The 21,861-nt window shown below is 30.9% G+C and overlaps 2 protein-coding genes and 1 long non-coding RNA gene across 3 annotated transcripts; 1 reads left to right on the forward strand and 2 right to left on the reverse strand.

Moving 5' to 3' along the window:
* Window positions 1–8: 8 nt before the first annotated feature.
* Window positions 9–2,494, reverse strand: LOC11408370 (probably inactive leucine-rich repeat receptor-like protein kinase At5g48380). The gene is made up of 3 exons (XM_024780321.2): window positions 1,874–2,494; window positions 1,328–1,393; window positions 9–1,214 (listed from the first exon to the last, which is right to left on the reverse strand). The coding sequence occupies exons 1-3, from the start codon at window positions 2,075–2,077 to the stop codon at window positions 318–320; spliced, it is 1,167 nt and encodes a 388-aa protein (XP_024636089.1). The 5' UTR covers window positions 2,078–2,494; the 3' UTR covers window positions 9–317.
* Window positions 2,495–4,736: 2,242 nt separating this feature from the next.
* LOC11406809 (uncharacterized) lies at window positions 4,737–6,327 on the reverse strand. Its single transcript, XR_003011381.2, has 2 exons — window positions 6,011–6,327; window positions 4,737–5,198 (listed from the first exon to the last, which is right to left on the reverse strand). It is a non-coding gene; the product is annotated as an uncharacterized lncRNA (long non-coding RNA).
* Window positions 6,328–13,716: 7,389 nt separating this feature from the next.
* On the forward strand, window positions 13,717–18,258 carry LOC11408371 (branched-chain-amino-acid aminotransferase 2, chloroplastic). Its single transcript, XM_003608269.4, has 9 exons — window positions 13,717–13,848; window positions 14,530–14,707; window positions 16,402–16,578; window positions 16,797–16,928; window positions 17,008–17,106; window positions 17,197–17,313; window positions 17,426–17,521; window positions 17,638–17,750; window positions 17,871–18,258. The coding sequence occupies exons 1-9, from the start codon at window positions 13,802–13,804 to the stop codon at window positions 17,983–17,985; spliced, it is 1,074 nt and encodes a 357-aa protein (XP_003608317.2). The 5' UTR covers window positions 13,717–13,801; the 3' UTR covers window positions 17,986–18,258.
* The last annotated feature ends 3,603 nt before the right edge of the window (window positions 18,259–21,861 follow it).

A 21,861-nucleotide genomic window follows, 5' to 3' on the forward strand; every position in this document is an offset into this window, starting at 1 on the left:
AATTATATTGGCCCTTCTCAGTGAGCCACTTGTCCACAACATGGTTATTCGTTATTATTCACGGTATTATCGGAAAATGTTGCAAAGTTCTCGCCATAAGGCCCACCGGAGGGCTCCATTACGCAGGTATCAATCTTCGTTTTAACAAAGTTCCTGGCATAGGCTGCAATGGTGTCATTCCACTTGAGTGGAGGAACACCAACCTCGGCACGATAAGGGGATCAATACAACAGGATCTTACAAATATGTTTGGATACATGACACCTACCAGATAGGTTAATTGATAAGTATACTGGTCTCTATTTGTCGTAGGAGTTTCAAAAATCGACCGATAAGAGGTCAGGATCTTCACAAATATCATCTCTCTCCCATATGTTGCCCATCTTGCTGTACACCTCAAGCATAGTAGGCCTTTTATCAAACAAAGGATGAATACAATCACATGCAATTCTAAGAAGAGCAGAGACCTCATCTTCAAATTCTATCTTGTTTAGAGATTCATTCACTGCATCATAGAACCCAAAATGGTCCTCCAACAGATTCATAGGATTAGGATATGTGTAGGTCGCAAACGGAACATTAGTATTACTTAAACAATCACTTGTTTGGCCAAATTTCTTCCCCTTAATCAGCTCAAAAAGCAAACAACCAAAATCATAAACATCCTTCTTTCCAGATCCTATGTTTTGGTTCACATCATTATTCATAAACATGGCCCCTCCAAAATTGGATATTTTGGGCTCAAAAGTGTTCCCTAGCAAGATACACTCGGAGCTTATATTAAGATGAACCATATGCAAGCTATGATGGAGGCAACATAAACCTCTTGCTATCCCAAGTGCAATTTGAATAACCCTTGACCATCCTAGTGTTTTAGTATCATCATTCAACCAATCAGAAAGTTTTCCATTTGAAATGTATTGATACACCAAAACTCTTTCATTTTTTTCTTCATCTATGCAGAAACCAATCAAGGGAAGTATGTTTCTATGACTGTATTGTCCCAAAATCTTTATTTCTGATTCGAATCTTTTGATACACAATTGAGAATCATGTAGTCTCTTAGCTGCGAAAATGCAACCGTTGGAAAGTGTTGTTTTGTACATTATCCCAGTCACTCCCACCCCAATGACATTGTCCTTACTAAAGTATTGCGTTGCATGATAGAATTTTGTGAAGTTCATCTTATAAGCCAACCGTCCAACTTTATTGATCTGTTGATTTCATCCATACCAAAAAAACATAACAGACAACAATATTATGTTATTTTATGAGTATAGATATCCATAAAAACATTTGCATTTGATCAGTGAGATTAATGGATTACCTGTATTCTTTTATCTATCAACTGCACAGGTAACATTTTGTTCATTTGTCTGGCCCTTTTTAGTTTCTGTGCATGGATATATATGCCCCATTAGTTTTGCACCATGCACAAGTTTGTTGACTTGCGGGGTAAGATTTTATATGATAAATATTTATAGAAATTTTTTAGCAATGCAAAAATGATACGATAATAACATCATTATATATCATTGAGAAAAAACTCAAGATTATAAATAATATCCTTTTATATATTAGAAAAATTAAAGATTCATCAACATCAACAAATTAAAATTGTTCTTTACGTGTCTTTATATTTAAAAAGTATGGTAGAAATTATTTAAAATTTCAACTCAAATGAATTTTACACATTTGATTTTATAAAATTCATGAGCTAAACTATTTTTGATGGTATAAATTTCCATTTAATGGAGGCAATCTATTATTTTAAGATAGGACAATCATTAAAATACAAATTAAAATACTTAATAATAAATTAATTATAGTATCCAAAATGTGTATAAAGAGGGATGCAAAAAGGACAGAGTACCTCTTTGATCTTCTCCTGTTTGGAGTTATGATTACAGCTCTCTCCTATTTTCTTATGTCTAAGGTTCTTCTTTTTTCTCTTCTTCATAACTTGTGTGGGTAGACAATAAGACATATAAAAAACAATGACAAAGGTTGCAGTGAAAAAATAGCCAGCAATAAGACCTTGCCTAAATGAATCTTTGAATTGATTAGAGAATTCCATGATTCCACCAATTACAGTATGAAGTAGGGCTGGACAATCGGACGGTTCGGTTGGATTTCGGTTGAAAAATGCAAATCCGAGTGACCACCGCGGGTGGAAAAATGAAACCCACCGCCGTCCATTTGGTTCAACGGTTAGTTCGGGTGACGGGTTATTCGGATGCCGGTTTGGTCGGACGGTTTGCACGGTTTCAAGAGATGAAGGATAATAATGCAAGAAGATAAATTTTCGAGATCAAAGAAATTCAAGAAAGTTGTAAACTTTAATCTACTCTCAAAAGAAACCAGAAGCTTGAATATAAGAAAATATTTGCAGCAAACAATTTCAATATTCATTATTCACGAGCTTAAGAAGAGAAAGGTTGTGTATGTGTGTATCATGGTGAACTCATCCAAGTTGTACTTCATTGTGAATATGTAGTACTCCCTCCGTCCCTTAATAAGGTAGCCACTAGGTGGGGTTGTGTCTTGAAAGTTGAAGAAAGATAAGGTAGCCACTAGGTTGGTGGAATAGACACGTGAAAGGTTAAAATATGTCTAAAAAAATTAAATATTATCTCACTTTGTGGGTCTCAAGGAAAAAATATCAGTACTAGTACACAGGTAATTACAGTATCTTTTTAGAGTATCACGGTAGGCTTTCATATGAACGGACGGGTTCGGTCACCGTTGGACCTAAATTTGAAAATCGAGCCCGCCCATATGAACTCACTGTTAACCGGTTTTTTTTTCCTTTTCAACCCGTCGCCCATTCCGACCCGCCCGCAGCGGTTGCGGTTTTCCCGGTTTTTTCGGTTTATGGGCGGATCCGGTTATTTTGTCCAGCCCTAGTATGAAGACATTTCTTTCTTAATTATAGAGCTGTCAAAACGGGCCGGCCCTAGTGGGCTTCGGGCTTTAGCGGGCCGGGTAAAAAAGCCCGGTTGACAAAACGGGTTTGAAATATACTACCCGAGCCCGACCCTACACGGGCCGCGGGCTAAACGGGCCGGCCCGTATTAAAAATTATATATTTTTAATTTTAAAAAAGTACTATAAAACACTGCTATAATTTTTTTATAAATAATATTTTTAATATGTTTAAATAATGTCTAGCACAAAAGTAAATTGTAATCATTTTCGTACAAACGTCGTAAACTAAAACGACGAGGAAAATGATTTTAAATAAATTAGATATGTTATGGTTATAGATATTTATATATTCGATCTTTAAAACTATAAATAACGAAATGAATAAATATAATTTTATATTACATTTATATTTGTGTTAATTCATTGAATTTTCATTTTTGTTTTTTACTTTGATAATCAACTAAGTAAATAATTATTTGAAAAATATATATAATTTATAGAATTTTTTTTATGCGGGCTAGCCCTAACGGGTACCGGGCTTTTAAGGGTCGGGCTAAAAAACCCTATTAAAATTCGGGCTCAATATTTTAGGCCCATGTCCTATATTTATTCGGGCTAAACGGGCCGGCCCGTTTTTGACAGCTCTACTTAATTATATGCAATTATTTTTGAACCACTTTTAATACGTGTAGGAAAATTGTGGTAGCTATTAAGTCATGTAACATCATCGACTTTGCCATTGACGCTAATAGTTTTGTGGAATTGGCTCCCCTTTTGACCGTGTAATTAAGCGTGTATAAATAATTCTAAACTTTGATTCTTAGTGGTTGCTCTATATCTTTTTTCCTTTTGAAAGAAAGAGATCAATACTCAAGCCCAAAAAAAGACGAGCATTTACATCTTTGCCTTTCTATTTTTTTATTTCATTAATGCGTGTAAATTTTAAACGGTATTTTATATGAAATATTGATATTGATTAAATTATAACCGTAAATATTTGTGACTTTTAAAATTGTTACAAACCAAAAAAAAAATCATGTTTTAACTTTTTCAATACCACCAATATAACATTAATGTAAGTAAATTTGTTTAAGGAAAACACTATTTTACAATGTTATTATCTTTCCCCTCTCAAAATAAAATGTTATTATCTTTATCTTTAAAATGTTACTATCTACAAAGTCAATCTAAAGGAAAACACTATCATAATTTACTTGACATTGACACTTTGAGTTTGAGAGCATTAGTTTCTTTCATGCTCACTTATATTATAGGATAAAACAAGAAATTAGAGACGCCATTAATTAGAACTTTCAAACAATGTAGGATCAGATAAACAATAGTAACAAATTAGATTATTCAAATGTTTAGTTTGATTGTGGAAGGGATGACGAAAGCATTATCATAATTTTCTTGACACTGGGATTATAGAGGTCTGAATCCTCAACAATTTTGTCTACAGCCCCCTCTGCTGCACTATTCTCATCCGTTCCCGTTGGATTAATCCAATGATTGAGATATTTATTAAACACAAAATAAAATAAAAAAAATTGTAAAACAAAATTATTTGTCCGTTTTGTATACCCTATAGGAAACGAGCTTTGGAAAAAGATTTTGGTGTGGTCTTGGTAATAGGTAAAGAGTTAAAAGAAAGGAGGAGAATCGGTAACATAACATTACCGGTTCCCACAACTGCTGCACCATAGTCCCTACAACAACCGTAGAGGATCTGAGTTCAGCGAGGAGGTGAAAAAATGTTAAAATTGAGGGAAAAATAAAAGAGAGAAATTACAAGTATGAGGGAGATGTAGACGATGGAGTTCATGTTCACTTTTTTAATATATGTGGCGTGGGGGAGACGTATTATACATATTATACAACTTTTTCTCACAATGATACTTACTTTTTTACGACATTACAAAACCTATGGCTGCATATTCAAATCCCCTTAATGTGTCAGAATCATCACCATAACCATTTGGTGGCTTCCTGTCATTGCTCATATTGTTGTAAACTTCAAGCATTGTTGACCTTTGGTCTGGAAAAGGGTGAACACACTCACAGGCAATCTTAATGAGAGTACAAACTTCATTTTCAAGTCCTTCCCCGGTCAAAGATTTATCAATAACATTATAAAAACTCAAAGGGTTACCACATAGATTAGTAGTGTCAGATGAACGCGACAATTCATTATATGTTTTCCCTGTCATCAATTCAAAAAGCACACTTCCAAAGTCGTAGACATCCTTCTTCCCGTCGTCCACAATTAACTGAGAACAAAAATATAATATTAACAATTAACTGAGGACCAGAGCACTCTGGATTAATTTAATTAACAAGGACCAGAGCATTCTGAATAATTAAATTAAACAAAAATATAATATTAACAGTTAATATAGGACCAGAGCACTCTGGATTAATTTAATTAATAAGGACCAGAACACTCTAGATTAATTTAATTAACAAGGACCAAAGCACTCTGGATTAATTTAATTAACAAGGACCAGATTGTTCTGGAGAATAATTAAATTAAACATAAATATAATATTAACAGTTAATATAGGACCATAGCACTCTGGATTAACAGACAGAGAGAGAATTAAAATGCATGAAAAAGAAATTAAAAAAAATGAGATGCTGGGGTGTGTGAGCAGTAAAGTGAGGGTGCAGGAACTAGAAGAAAGACAGATTGGGTTTAGGGAACAAATCTTGGCCATTGATTTGATCAACGGCCTTGATTGGATCTGTTGAAGAAAGAGGAGTATAAATACTCATTTCTCTCTTTGTCCTTCACTTCTTTCTTTCTCTTCTCTCTCTTCACTCTCCTTTTTCTTTCACGTATTCTCTCTTCTCTCTTCTTATGTTCATCTTCTCCGATGAGAAGAGTGGTGGTCGGAGGTGATTCCGGCGCGGTGGTCGGTGAGCCATCGCGGTTGCGCCGCCGCGCCGGAGATGAAGGTGTCTCCTTTTTTTATTTTTTTCGTCCTCTCTCCTTCTTTTCTCTTCCTCTTTCCGATTTTGCACACAAAATTTCCAAACAAAAGTTAAAACGTCCTAGATCTAAAAGGAAAGAAAATACTACTTTCTTTTCTTCTTGAACGGATTTGTTTGTGACGGTTTGTTGTTGTTGTTGTGAGAATAGTTTGTGTTCTTGTGACGTGTGTGTTGTGGGTTTGGATCGGTTTTGTGTGTGGTTACCGGATCTGTGAGTTTGGTTGTTGATCTTGTCTTAGTAATGTTCTGGTTCGAAATTTGTGTTTGTTTGGTTGGTTGATTGGAAAGGTTTGGATTGTAAGAAAAAATGGGAGGAAAATTGTTCTCGTTTTGGTTGCTGGTTTGGGATTGAAAAAGAATGAAATTTTTTGTCTTGTGTTCTGGCCGTGGAATGTTTTTTGTTTGTTGGGCCCCCCTCCATTTGCTGGTGGTTGTTGGTTGTATTTATAGAACTAGTTTGAGCAGAATTTTGTTGCTTGGAGAGGAACACGACAGCCTGTTTTGAGCTGTGTTTCTTTGGATGTGGATAAGGACAAAATTTTGATAATAATAAAAATAATAATAAAAAAAAAAGGATTAAAATGAAACAAAAGATAAAAATTTAAAATGGATTTAAAGTTAATAAAAGATGGAAATTAAAATTAAATGAAAAAATGAAAATTGAGTGAAGAGGGTCCGACCCGGAATCAAATATGAGGTATTTTAAAATACCTTTTTTGTTCGAAAGGCCGAGATCGGTCGGAGTTAAATGACACGTGTCAATGGTATCTTGGGTCAAAAATTGGGGTATGACAGTTACCAAATCACAGAAGGGGAGAGTATCACACTTAAAGAGAAAGATGTTAATATGTCTTATATGAGTTAAACTTTCAAATTAGATGCAAGAGAATATAGTGACAAACATATAAGTGAGATGATCCTTAAATCCAATGCCTTTAGGATTTGAATGAAGATGTGATGTTAATCTCGCTTGAGTAGTTGCTCTTAGTCTAATGTGATTATGCAACTCAGTTTACGCTCCCGCGAAAGTTGTTACATTATGATGAACTGTTTTCTTCGTTTTTGAATTTCATTTGCTTAGTCCTTTGTTTCTCATGTAAGAAAGAGATAAAAACATTTGCATAAAAACCACCAACAACCTACCTTTTTTAGCATGTCGTGCATCCGTCTAACATTATGTTAATGTATCAAATGTGAGTTAAAGTTCCACATTGGATGCAAAAGTAGATGTTAAACAACATATAAGTTAGATAACCAATATACTTGATGACTTAGGGTGTGTTTGTTTCAAGATTTGTAATATGATTCCCGGGAATGTGACATTGGAAATGCAACATTCTCATGTTTGTTTCAAGTTTTGAAAATTTGTTCTCATGAATGTTATATTCCCAGGAATGTTATTTGCACATAATTTCTTCTATTGTTATTTACATGCTTAAAGGATGAGAATCTAACATTCCCATGAGAATAGAACTCAACTTGCCATAACTTCCCACTACCACTCACATTTATTTTCATTTTTATCTTTTTAACTAAATAATTTCTAAAACATTTTCAGGAAATCTAAATTTTTAACAAATTAAACACATGAGTTGGAATGCTATTCCTAGAAATATCATTTCAAGGAATTTAATTTCTTACCTTGAAACAAACACGGTTAAATTTTAGTTCATTATGTGGTGTCATTTTTTTAACTCCTTAAAAAAACATAAAATTACAAACAACTTTTGGACAATATGTTCGACCGAGCAATCCCAATTAGCATGAATGACTAAACCAAGTACATTCTTTTAGCAAAAAAAAATCAAGATTAGATATGGTTTAAGTATAAGGGATATTACATTTTTCATGATTAATTTGAAATAAAAATCCATTTTCAAGTTCACAATAATTTTCCAACTTAAAGGTTTAGCAGCAGAAGGACAAACTTTGAATTTCGAGATTCAGAGTTTCGAGCTCTGTTAGTATCATTGAAGATAGGTAAATATATTTTTCAGTGCTCTTTTATCTCTAAGATTATCCACAATGGTGGGTACTTCATCTATTTAACACCATACTAAATAAGCCCCCCCGCTCTCTCTCTAACTCAGGCCACCATTTCCGTTCACCATCCATCACACCGGTCATCATCGCACCACCACACCTGTTCTCCCTCTCCTTCTACACCCTCCTGTCTCTCGGTTCCTCTTCCCCATCTCTCCCCCTCCACACTCATCTCTCCCTCATCAATCAATCGCCACCACACCCTCCATCGTCAATCACCACAACCATCCTCGTTGCCACCACCATCGTACCCAGCCTTCAACCCATCCAGATCTGGAAGAGTTGTGTCATTTCCTTCAAATCAATCTCCTACCCCTCCAACTATCCTGAATACGCGAAACTTCGAAGCTCCAAACTACTTCATGGGTTTCAATCATATTCGAATTCAAAAGGTCTGATGTGTTTTCTACATTCAAGTTGAAGAACAACAACACTAAAAGCTTGTGAGATGGCTTGCTGGTGAGAGTTGATTTGCATTAATGGGTACTTCGATGAGAACCTGAATTTTTTTATAGTGGTGATTAACGATTTGGTGTTGGTTTATGTTGGAGATATTGTCTATGGTTGTGTTCTTATATCCAAAAATCCTTTAGATCCACCGTTACTGTTGAATATTGTGACGCTTCGCCGATGCTGAAAAAGACTCTGGTGAGATTGTGAGGGAGAAGAGAAGAAAATATTGGATGGATTAAAAGCAGGGTTGAAGAAGATGAAAATATGATTTTTTTTTTTTTAATTTTAATTCATGAATAAATCAAATATTAGGTGACTGTATAAAGAAAAAAATGATAAAAGAAGTTAATTACACGGACAGTCTAACATGTCGGCAAATTTTGCTGACATGTTTAAATGAGGGTTCGAAAGTAGAAGAATCTAAAATTACAGGGACATAATCTAAATTATTTTTTTATAAGGACTAAAACCAGATCAATTCGCTAATATTACAGAGATCAAAAGCAGTGTTAACCTTTATATCTATTTACATCAAGAAATTCGTCATTACTCAACAAAAATTAGACTCAATTAAGCGAAACTGGATATGACATATTTGGACGATAAAATAATTTAATATATCATTCAAAGAGAAAATGGCTCACCCAATAAGGGAATTTAAAATTAATTTGTCAATTTGATTTAGCTAAGCTTAGAAATAAATTTCTCCATGAGTGAACTTTAGAAAAATAATTTGTGCAGTAAGTCCTTTTACAAAGAGAAAATGGCTCACCCAATAAGTCATTTTGCATCTACTAATATAAATTGCACGGCCTCTAATTTAATTTGTGCTTATATGTGAATCAATCAGGCGTTCATGTAATTATTTTTTTTAAGGGAAGGCGTTCATGTAATACCCTGATATGTGAATTAATCGAATTTTTTTACGAAATGAATAAGTATTTAATTAACAAAATATTTTCTATGGAACTTTTTGCTTAAAATGATTTTTTTATTAGAATTAAAAAAGTTTTTTTTAGCAACAATAATGTAACAAAAAAATTTAAACAAAAAAAACGATAAAAATATGGGCAACTTAGTCTAACTAATGGGCAATAAAAAATAAATCACATGTAACAGACCGATTTCAAAAATTTCCCTAAAAAAAGATCGAATGTTAATTAAACTCGTATTTAATTTAAAATTATCAAGATTTAATTTTCAGCAATTTAAAAAATCTTAAAAAGTTCCAATTTAATTTAAAATTATATTGAAAAACTATTCAAATCATGTAATATCTAGAGGCATCATTCAATCAATGATTTGGGCGTCAACGTTGCAAATCTGGAAGCGTGGGTATTTCGATGACTTAAATTTTATCATATTATTTAAAAGCATTTTGTCGTTGTATGCTAATATTGTCGTTGCATGTACTCTATCAATTTGAATGAATGAATATTGTTTCGTTTTAGTAAAAAAAAAAGATATGGTGAAATTAATGAAATTTTAACTATTTTTAACAATTAAATCTTATTATTTATTTTTTAAAATAAAATCTTATTAATTATTTTGATCGTGGAGATCATCATATTGTGGGTCATGCAAAGAAGGTGTATTAATATTATTTTATGAATAACGAATCTTTTATGACCAATTTAACTATACAATAAATTACTTCCAAATTAAAGATGGATATAAAATCAAAAACAAATACAAAAATAACAATTAACTAAAAATAGATGAAATATTCTATAGAATTTGAAGGTGACATGTACACTATTGGAAGACATTTGTTTATAATTGAGATAGAGATTAAGATTAAGATGTATATGTGTCGTTGTGGATATGTGATTAGGCAATAGCGAATAAGCAAAATATATTTAGATGATAACGTGTACGTACGTATTAGTGATGTTTACGTGTATCAAATGTATCAATATAATTATAATTTATTATTAAAATGAGGATAAGACAAAGAAGAAATTTTAAAATACATAATTTGTCAAACACAATATAGTTATTATTCATCCATATTGAAATTAAAATGAAAATAAAAAAAGTCTTGGGAAACTTATACAATTGAGTTTGTATTCATTCTCTTTTGTTTGATATAATCCAAAATTTACATCACCACCCAAGTTACTCATAAAATACACTTTTCTATTTTTTAAGTGTTTCTCAAATTTGAATATCAACTTCTTCGCATAATGGCATGAGTTATATACAAAAATTAGATTAATTTAAAATGTCGTTTTTTTACATTCATTATATACAAATAGGCGCATCAATGGGAATCATATCTAGATAGAACGGGTGTCTATCACAGTTGATATTATTAACAAACCAAACATGAATTATTCGAACAACTCGCTTCATGATTCTCTGATCGAGTTGATTTCATAGATGTTATCAAATCTTGGTGTCATGACAATCTTTTGGAGTTTGACAACACTATTTGGAAGAAATGTACAAGTGGGAATGATGGAAGAAACATATACTATGTATAGGAAAAATAATAAAAGCAAATGATATCATGGACAAATTAAAAATATGATGCAAAATTGGCTAATCCTAAAATGCTTGATTGGCTTACAACCTAAAAATATCTAGAGAGACATCACAAACAAACAAAACACGGACAATCCGAACAACCACGATCCATGATTCCTTCACAGGGCTGATCTCAGAGATGTTATCAGATCTTGATGTCACTATAATCTCGTTTTTTAGATTGATGGGGAGGAGGAATAGATGAATGAGACAATTGAATAAGAACGGAGTATATATAGGTATACAGTATAAATGAAATATTATGTAAAGCAATATAAAAATAAGTAATATGATGCAAAAAAAGACAAAACAATGCAATATGATTGGTTCAACTACACAATAATGACACACGTCAAAATGTCATTGAATGATAATTTTTTAAGGCTAAAATATGGTTTTAGTCCCTGCAAATATGTCTCGTTTTGATTTTAGTCCCTGTAATTTTTGTTTTTGTTTTTAGTCCCTGCAAAATTTTTTGTTTTTGAAAATAGTCCCTGACCCCACTTTTGTGATGATTTGCATACGTGGCACATTATGACTGAACCAATTTTGTAGTTTTTGGTCCCTGGAAAAAAAAAATGTTTTTAAAAAACGTCCCTGCAAAATTTTTTATTTGTGAAAATAGTCCCCCAGGGACTATTTTCAAAAACAAAAAATTTTGCAGGGACCAAAAACAAATTTTTCTCTTTACAGGGACTAAAACCAAAACGAGGCATATCTGCAGGAACTAAAACCATATTTTAGCTATTTTTTAATGACATGATTAAGAATTTTCAACCACAAATGAGTTTCAGTTACAATTTGATTTAAATCAATAATTTTTAATTAATGATATAATTATTGTACCGACTTTATATCCCTTATACACCTTTTTAAAAATTCAAAAATTAAAATTATTTCTTAATAAAAACAATGATCATGCTGGTACCTTTATAAGAATTCACAAATTAAAATCCTTTCTTAATAAAATCAATAATCAAACAAATGACTGATACTACCATGACACATGCGCAAATTAAAACATTTAATGACAATTAGCATAGAGATAATGGCACGTGTACTATCAAAAAAGATTAAGTTAAATGTTTATAATAGAGATAGAGATAGAGATGACAAACTTGCCAAAGAACTAAGATTGTTTTATTATTAGGGTCTTGTTAACGAGTGCTCTAGGGACACTCTTTAAACATCTCATATTTAAAAAGTCAATTATTACAATTTTCAATGCATTCAATACACAATTTTTCATTAAAAACTTATTAAAGTGCTTAAAGAGTGTCCCGGAGGAACTCGTTAACATTTCCTTTATTATTATCTATAGATCTTTAGTTTTAATCAAAATCAGAATTTCATAAAAAAAAAAAAAAAAAAAACACCGTTCATAATTTTCAAACGTTAGTGTCTGTCTTTTCGCTAGTTATATATAAGAAAAATAAACCGTTTTTGACTGGTTTTTTTCTCCAAATTATAGTCTTAACCAAATTTGATCATAAAAATGTTATTTTGTTGTTGTCATTAAAAAATATAAGAATTTGTTATATTTTTTTAAAAGATATTACATTTGTTATATTGTAGATATTATTGAAAAAGATAATAATAGTTTGATACCAATATGAAAGTGCAAACAAAGCATGCCTCAAGCTCAAAGACCATTTAGGAATGTACTTACATATCATCTTGCAAACATGTTCTCACATCGACAATCTCAATTTACGGCGCGTAGCGCGAGACACAATTCAGTTTACAATAAAAAAATGCGTTCCTTCAAAAAATAAAAAAAGCGTTAAATTAAGGGTTAAATATGTTTTTAGTCCCTATAAATATACCAACTTTTCGTTTTAATCCCTCTAAAATTTTCCTTCAACTTTTAGTCCCTATAAAATTTTCAATCACTATTTTTAGTCCCTATTTTTAAATTAATTTTAGTATTTTTTAATGAAATTATGCAGAAATATGTAGAATATTGTAAAAATATTTCCCAAAAAAAATTAGAATTTTTTAACAAAACATAAATTTAATATGAATTTTTAACCATCAAAAATATAAAAATTCATATTAAATTCATGTTTTGTTGAAAAATTCTAAATTTTTTTAGGAGAGATACTTATAATATTATGAATTTTTCTGCAAACTTTTATTCAAAAATGTGAATCCTACATATGAGTTTACTTTAAAAGAGGGACCAAAAGTGAAGATGGAAAATTTTTGGATGACTAAAAGTTGAAGGAAAATTTTAGAAGGACTAAAACGAAAAGTTGATATATTTATAGGGACCAAAAACATATTTAACCCTTAAATTAAAAATAAATGCCATAGATGGTTTTTTTTTTTTTGGTGGTAGTTTTTTTTTTTAGTTTTCTGTGATTATGATGTAGATTAAATTTGAAAAGAAAATATAAATGAGTTTCCTTTATATGATAATAATAAGGATGGCATGTAACCAAAAAAAAATTATAACGATGACGATGATAAGAAATTTTAAACAACCACAAATAATCACTTTGAGAGCACAATCTTTTTACCGTAAAATTTTCCTATAATATAAAATAAAAAATAGTAAAATTTATTTAAATCCATAACAAACGAACCAAAATTATTGGAGAATTGAGTGATTGAGACGAAATTGACAGATGATACAGTTGTGATTGCTAAATTCGTCTTCAAATATTTACTTAAGATGCAGTCCTCATAGTTCGGAGTCAATTTTTAGGTCACCCCGTACCCTATAAATATAACCAAACTTGTTGATTTTAATTAGTTTGGGACCAACCAACATTCAACCTTTGAAGTTTGTAGCTCAATTTCTCTTCGACGTACCCATCCTACATTTTTATCTTACCTTTATTGGTTGGTTATGGCAACATCCCATCAACTACCCAACAATGGTAAAGCTTCCAACAGGTTCGTTTTCTACAACATTTTTAGATTCATAACATGCAATATTTTTAATATGAATTTTGAGATTTCATCTTCTTTTTTATCCATAGGCTTTTTTTTATGAAGTATGAATTACATTAGTCATTAAAGTTGTTAGTATATTTCTATTTAAGCAACAAAAAGAAAAGGATCGAGGCTCCATTTACATGTTACCTGATAGGAAATATTTCCTATCTAATGTTTTACTTTTTTATTTATCTAAAAAATATAGAAAACTATGTATTTCTAGCATCAATTTTTCTATAAAAAAAAATAAAAAATAAAAACAAAACACCATCAGGCATTCATTGTTCATGTTGTAATTGATAATACCGGGAGGAAACAAACTAATCGATCATGTAGGCAAACCAGATAATATTGTATTTTTTGAATTTTTGGCAAGAGTGCTCTTTTCGGTTTTTATTCTCCGTGTCCATTCCGACGGGTTAGTTTGACTTTTTCCATAAAGAAAACATTAAGAAAAGTTCTATTTTATGTGAAATGGGGATAGTAAAAATTACTCTCCATCTCAAATTATATATAACCTTTGTAGTATTTCACATTATTGAGAAATGTAATTAATTTTGACAAATATAATTATCTGTTATGAATAGCTCTCTTTTAACATTCCAAACAAATTAGTTTATATAATCTATTTTGGTGTAGGGAGACTGAAAAAATATATGCCAATATGGATTGGGACAAACTTACATGTGGAGTGATTCCAACTGATTATATGTACATAATTAAATCCAATGAAGACCGAACCTATTCAAACGGTACTCTCGTGCCTTTTGGAACCATTGATATCAACCCACATTCTGCTGTTATAAATTATGGACAGGTATATAGCTCTCTCTTTTTTTTTTTTTTTTTTTCTTTCTCTTGGTGATTAACTACGTATAGCTTTTAATTAAGCTATTTTTGTACATGTTTTTAGTGGCTTTTGCTCTAAAAAAAACTACGTATAGCTTTTAATTAAGCTATTTTGGTACATGTTATTAGTGGAAAGACAAGGAATGAAAGAAAGGAGACCAAATTGGGAGAGGTTTTTTTAGGGGAAGTAATAAAATAAGAAAAGGAAATGAAATTCCCTTCCTCTCCTTATTAAAATTTCCAAATAAGGGTTTGGTAATTTTTATCTCCAAACAATATATTTAGGTAAGTCTAAGATTTTAAATAACCATGTCAATTTTTATAGTGTACTCAACTTAATTAGAGTGTGTTGATATGTAAAACGTAAGTATTGGACAGAAAAACACACGCAGAATAGCATATCACAAGGCAGAACAAGACAATCCTTAATAGTATCGTCTTATATGATGTTTGATAAACAAAATATTATTTTAGTATATTTTAGACAACTTATACGTACTATGGCTAAAAAGATGTGATGTGGTTTAGCAAGGGACAAGAGTTTCAGTTTTTGTCATGTCTCTTGTCCCTCATTTATCCATCTCTGTAATAGTTTACAATCAAATACATAGAACAACTGAAGTTGTCGTGTATAATCCTTTATTTATTTTTTTAACAAATCAAACATGCTCTTAGTGTTTTGTTAAGCATAACATTAAGAGTTTGATAATCAAGGGAGATAATACGCTCGGTCGAGTTAGGTTTTGCAAAGCTTATGTCTCACTTGTCAAAAACTTTAAGTCTTAGGCTTGACATGTAGCTTATTTTTTAGGTTTGAGTTAAGTATTTGGAAAACATGATATAGCTTGTTAGCCTGATTAAAAATCTATATTTCACATGAACTATTAAAATAAGTAATCTAACTCATGTTTAAATTTGCTAGGGAACTAATATACCAATGAGATTAAGCTCCATTTGGTTTACTATATATGATATCATATTTCAATTCTACTTTATAATAATACATTTAAATTTGAAAAAAATTAATGTAGACTAATAAGTTTAAATTACAAAAATAAAAGTTAATAAATTTATAATTTAATCTAAAGTACGCAATTTATAATAATAATAATAATAATAATATTTACTTAAGTAGTCCGGTCTGGTAGACTTAAAAGGTTTTTTTTTTCTTCTACGGCACATGTTCTGACCATTTTAGTTAAATAGACTTCTTAAAAAGTCTGGTCTAACCTGACGTAGACTCCAAGAGGTCGGTCTAACTTATTTACACCCTTATTGATAAGGTTGTTTTATTATAAGATTACAAATTGACTAATTTGTAACCAAAAAAAAAAAAACAAATTGACTAATTTAATCAAGTTTGTTATAAATCAATTAGCTTCTAAAATAGTATACACCAAAAGAGGTTGGGTCCAGCGGAAAGAGTTAGATCCCCCGACATGATGTACCAAGATTTTTTTTTTTAGGGGAATGGTGAACCAAGATTTGAATTTTAGTTAAAAGATGTGTCTATATTTAGTGTTTAATAATATTTTGAATATGATTATCTCTAATGAAGAGAGCTCATAAGAAACAAGAAATAATAAAATTAAGAAATAACGTACCATAAAGGACAGTCTTCTCAAAAAACTGATTACATGTATGATATATGAATGATAAAAGGGATTATTTGAGGGCATGAAGGCTTACAGAACAAAAGACGGCAATGTGCAACTATTCCGACCGGAAGAAAATGCGCTGCGCATGCAGATGGGAGCAGAGAGGCTGCTGATGCCATCACCTTCTGTTGAGCAGTACATTGATGCTGTAAAACAAGTTGTTCATGCAAATAAACGTTGGGTATACTTATTGCTCTAATTTTCTTTTATCTCTTTGCCTTGTTTTGTTTTTAATTTTAGTGCATGTCTGATATTACGATGTATTTGTCAGAATCATAATAAGTGACTATGGTTCAGACAAAATTCATTGTGATACCAAACATGTAGCTAGTTAGTAAGTTCGAGTATGCACTAATGAGTTCGAGTTTGATTATTTCAAATTTGTAATTGGAATTGTAGGTGCCTCCTTGGGGAAAAGGAACATTGTACATTAGGCCTTTACTATTTGGAAGCGGACCTGTTCTGGGTATTGGACCAGCACCTCAATGCACCCTCTTAATATTCACTAATCCAATTAGCAACATTTACAAGGTACGGTATCTAATTTTCAATTAGAATTTATTATGTCAAAACAATTGAGGACTAATAACCAAAGTGTAAACATGGACAGGGACAAACATCAGCCTTGAATTTGTTGATTAATGAAAACTTTCCTCGTGCATATCCTGGTGGAACTGGTGGAGTAAAAAGTATTAGTAATTATCCACTTGTAAGTTATTTAAATCTGCAAATTAAAATAAAATAATAGAAGTTATCTATAACTATAAGCATTTGGTTGAAATTTTTATCTCCTAAATAGGTTTTCCAAGTTGTAAAAGAAGCAAAAGCCAAAGGATTTTCCGATGTGCTTTTTCTAGATGCAGTGGAACATAAATACATTGAAGAGGTATCTTCGTGTAATGCTTTCATTGTGAAGGTAATGTTATATTACAACAAAAAAAATTGTTAATTTTTCATGTTTTATATTTTTTTTTCATCAAGATTTATGTTGAGATGGCACATAAATATAGTTTGTACTTCATATATAGGGTAAGGTTCTTTCAACTGCACCTACACTTGGAACTATTCTTCCTGGAGTCACAAGGAAAAGTGTCATTGAACTTGCACGTGATTTGGGTTACGAGGTAATTAATTAGTTATTATACTCGTTTTCAATATACTAATACTTTGCATGGACTCTGGTAGATGAGTTGAGATCCTCTCCATTTGATAAATTTTTTATATAATAAATTTTGCGAAGGTGATGGAACGCAAGGTCTCGGTAGAAGAACTGCTTGAAGCTGATGAGGTTTTCTGCACTGGAACTGCTGTTGGGATTTCTGCTGTTGGAAGTGTAACATACAAGAATAAAAGGTGGTACGATATATATATATATATATATATATATATATATATATTGATGTTGTATTTTACTGTGTTAAGTTCACAAATATAGTACATTAACAATCGATGTTTTTTTGTTTTTTGTTTTAGTGTTACGTTCAAAACAGGGGCAGATACTGTGACTAAGAAGTTGTATGATTTGATTACGGGCATCCAGACAGGTCTCTTGGAAGATAAGAAAGGATGGGTGGTCAAGATTGATTGAGCTACATTCTAAATGTTTGTTGGTCCCAGCTCAACATAATTCTAAACTACTAAATACTCCGGATTGAGTATAATATAATAATGACATAAGCTTGTTTATGTCACACAAAAAATATAAGCTCGTCTTGGAGAGAAAAATAAGATAATATAAGTATATGGTGTGTTTGTTAAAATCACAATGAATCATCGTGATTTTGTAAAAATTATATAACAAAATTACGATGGTTCAACATGTATTAACAAATTAATGTAATATCAAACATGCTCTAAATAATATTTGTTTAACGTCAAATCACAATGAATTTCTCTAAAAGATTTGACACTAAAAAGAAAGAGAAATGGAAATAGTTTCTCTCATTGGAACCCTTTTCATTTTCTCAATTTTAACATTTTAACCATCAAATTTGATATTTTATTTTCTTTATAAATATCTTTTATGTTTGATACAAATCCGCGAGCGTATGGTTCTACAAAGAGTTATTGTAATTATCAATTTCGTTTTCAATGTTAATTATCTGAAAAGATTAAGTATTCAAAGTTCAACAATTTTTGGTTTAAATTCATATAATATAAAAAGGTCTTAGGATTGTGGTCAAATCTTAATGACAAAAACTAAACAATTCCTTGTCTATTTCCTTATTCTATGTTAAATTCATTTTCATAAAGACAAGATTTTTGTAAGTATTTCATGTTTTCCGTCAGAATACATGAATGTATCTAAATAGCAATAAAATATATTCTCATGGTTTATTATTATTGAGATCCTTTAAGTTCGATCTTATAGTATCAAGATTTGCAAAACTATTCTCATGTTTTGTTCACCTTAACTAATATCATTTGTTCTAATATCAATCTTCATCTTTCGATCCTTCGATTGATATTTGAAATATGACTTAAAAATGATGAGATTATATTAGAAAAGAATTTAAATAAACTAAGATTCTAGACTTGGTTTGAATAGGATTTAGTCATTAGACATTCCAACAATGACTAGAAATTCTACTCACTCATGTTCATTGATTAAAAAATATGAAATAATAAGACATAAATGTAAATTACAAAATTATAGAGCAAGAAAATAAAATGCAATAAGGTAAAAAGCAGAAATTAGAGCAAAAGAACTTTGAACAAAATGCTAACTTTTGATTCAATCTTAAAACAACTTCACAAGATATTCCCCGATAGTTTATAAGTCTGATATGAGCCATATATATAGCCTATAACTTTAGACAAGGCATTAAACTCGGCTTACGAGGCAATAATGTGCAGTTTTCAAGAGTTTTCATCATTAATATTTGACTGCATAACGTGCACGGTCGTGCTGGTAAGGCACACAACCGTGTTTGATCTAAAAATGGCTAAAACTGAACAGCTGAAAGGCCGCACGGTCGTGCGGCTGAGGCGCACGGTCCATGCAAGTCAAAGTTTAAAAGAAGATACTACATTTTAACAATTCCTCTTAAACTTTGATAATATTTTAATTAAAATATTCAAAAATATTTTAACTAAACTATACGGGTGCTAGTAAGATATAATGTATGAATGTACATTTTAGAATTAAAATATTCAAAATTCAGTATAAAATATTATATATCAAAGTTTAAGCGGAATTGTTAAAATATAGTATTTTCTTTACACATTCATGTCAAATATTTGGGTATCTCTCAATCGAAATCCAAACTTTAGTTCTCTATATCGTGGAATTTTAACCTCTTTTGCTATATTCAATCTTAGTTGGTCATATATACTCTTTTTATCTGTAAAAAAAAAGTGAGTGCTGCGTATTTATATAAAACACACATGCTATGGAAGCATATCATATCAATGGAGAAAGGAGATTCTTATGTGAGCGTGAGAGGATCAAATTTCAACTTTTGGATTAAAAGAGCACCAACAAAAACTAAAAAAACTGCCAATCACAACCACTTCAAACGGTAACACCACCAAACCAGTCAGCCACCAAAGATCCCAACTATCTTTTTTATTTTAAGAAAGATCCCAACTATCTATATAGCTTATAGATTAGATGGGGCAAAAACAAGTGGAGACCACATTCATAGGCATGAGTAGCATGAACCAACATTGTTTTTTCTCGCTGCCCCCTTAGTCTTCATCAATTTATTCATTCTTAGTCGGAAGTCCTTAGTCTTCATCAATTTAGGTCCACTCCTTCGCTTTCACCAACCAACCCTAACTCCTTCCTTTTTTTAGACAAAATAGAAAATATATTAAATAAAAAGAAAGAGATACAAAAATTAAGGGACATTAGATCTGACTTAAGAATAATCAAATAAAAAATACATCGTGAAAAAACAGTTCAAAAACATTAGACCCTCACCCCTTTCTTTGCGATTACGGTTCAAAAATAAAAACAAACGTAAAAATTACCTCAAGAAAAAGTAATATTGAATTTGCTAACGAGAAGGATATTGGTTAAATGATCATTAGAAAGAAATGCTTTAAAAGAATCCATAGAAAGAAAGTTTGTCTAAAAAATAAAAGTTAAATAATTGTCATTGTAATACTTCCATTATTTTCAAAATTACAAACTTAAGTCTCTTGAGATTTGAGAGAGGTTCTATCCTTAAACTAGGAGTCAGATAAATGATGGAGAAGGAAGGAGTAGAACATGGGAACTTATAGGAATACTCACAAATTAAAGTGTTTTGATACACTTGTTTTCTAAACTAATAAATAACGATTATTTTTATGAATTAAATAACTATTTTTTTTTAATTTCGTATTTTAAGATTATTTTATAAAAAAAATATCATTTCATTATTTATAAGCATGAGACAAATTTTTATATTTTATCTTAAAAATATTCATTATTATGAGCAATAAAAGTTCAAAAATAATGTGTTTTTAATGTTGTGTTTTTTGGACCATGATTTGGTATTGTAGAAAAGCACACAGTTTGGTGCTGTAATAAATCCCAGCCGTTAATATCAGAACAAACAATTTAGATTAGACATCAGTTTAACACAGTTGAGTGATCTGAACCGTTGATATAAATCATACAGTCCTGATATGTTACAGCATCTTGCTCTAACAACAGGAAATCCAAATTCGTGTTTTTTGAGGTGATGAAAATAATGTGTTATGAATAACAATAAATGAACTTTTTTTTTTATTTACAAAAACAACAAATGAACTTCAACATGAGAGATACCCCTCGTGATTTTAGAAATAAATTAAATGAAGGCTTTGCACTAAAGCAAAGCTTGAGTAGGTTAGAGTAGGTTCGAGTGTTTTTTTTCCTTAGGAAAGGTTAGGTTGTTTGAGTCCTTGCATAAGAAAAGAATGTGGGGAAAAGTGAAATGTCTCGTTTTGGCAAGTAACAAACCTACCCATCCGTGGTAGGTATAGACTACTACTTATTACTACTCCACCTCCATGTTTCTAAATATAAATAAATTTTACTTTTTAAGTTTATTTAATTAATGATATATGTGATTTATAATATGGACAACATACATCATTATTTGGATGAATTTAAAAAGTAAAATTTACTTATATTTAGAAACGGATGGAGTATTAATAACTCTCCGTTTCAAATTATATATTACTATCTCACTTAATCAATCATTCTCTCTCATAAAAAAATACATTAAAGTCATCAATGTCACCAAACTTCAATGCCATCCACATATTTTCCATCTACGACAATCTTAGGTCAAATCAGAAGAAAAAAAAAAATTCCATACACAGATTTAAATAAGAAATTTGTAAAGGCACCTACTTCCAAGGCCTGGTAACTTGAAGGAAAAAAAAATTAAAAGCATATTTAAATATTTTATGGGTTGATGTCCGACAATCTTATTATCAACCTTTAGGTCATTGGTTCAAGGCATGATAACTTGAAGAGAAAAAAAAA

This window comes from Medicago truncatula, chromosome 4, assembly GCF_003473485.1.
Source record: "Medicago truncatula cultivar Jemalong A17 chromosome 4, MtrunA17r5.0-ANR, whole genome shotgun sequence".
Classification (NCBI taxonomy): Eukaryota; Viridiplantae; Streptophyta; class Magnoliopsida; order Fabales; family Fabaceae; genus Medicago; species Medicago truncatula.

Bases quoted from the DNA above. Each gene is read 5' to 3' on its own strand.
- LOC11408370 (XM_024780321.2), bottom strand. From the start codon at position 2,077: ATGGAATTCTCTAATCAATTCAAAGATTCATTTAGGCAAGGTCTTATT. The intron at 1,394-1,873 runs GTACTCTGTCCT...ATCCATGCACAG, and splicing joins AACAGGAGAAGATCAAAGAG to AAACTAAAAAGGGCCAGACA. The intron at 1,215-1,327 runs GTAATCCATTAA...TGAAATCAACAG, and splicing joins TGATAGATAAAAGAATACAG to ATCAATAAAGTTGGACGGTT.
- LOC11408371 (XM_003608269.4), top strand. From the start codon at position 13,802: ATGGCAACATCCCATCAACTACCCAACAATGGTAAAGCTTCCAACAG. The intron at 16,579-16,796 runs GTATACTTATTG...TTGGAATTGTAG, and splicing joins TTCATGCAAATAAACGTTGG to GTGCCTCCTTGGGGAAAAGG. The intron at 17,314-17,425 runs GTAATGTTATAT...CTTCATATATAG, and splicing joins GTAATGCTTTCATTGTGAAG to GGTAAGGTTCTTTCAACTGC.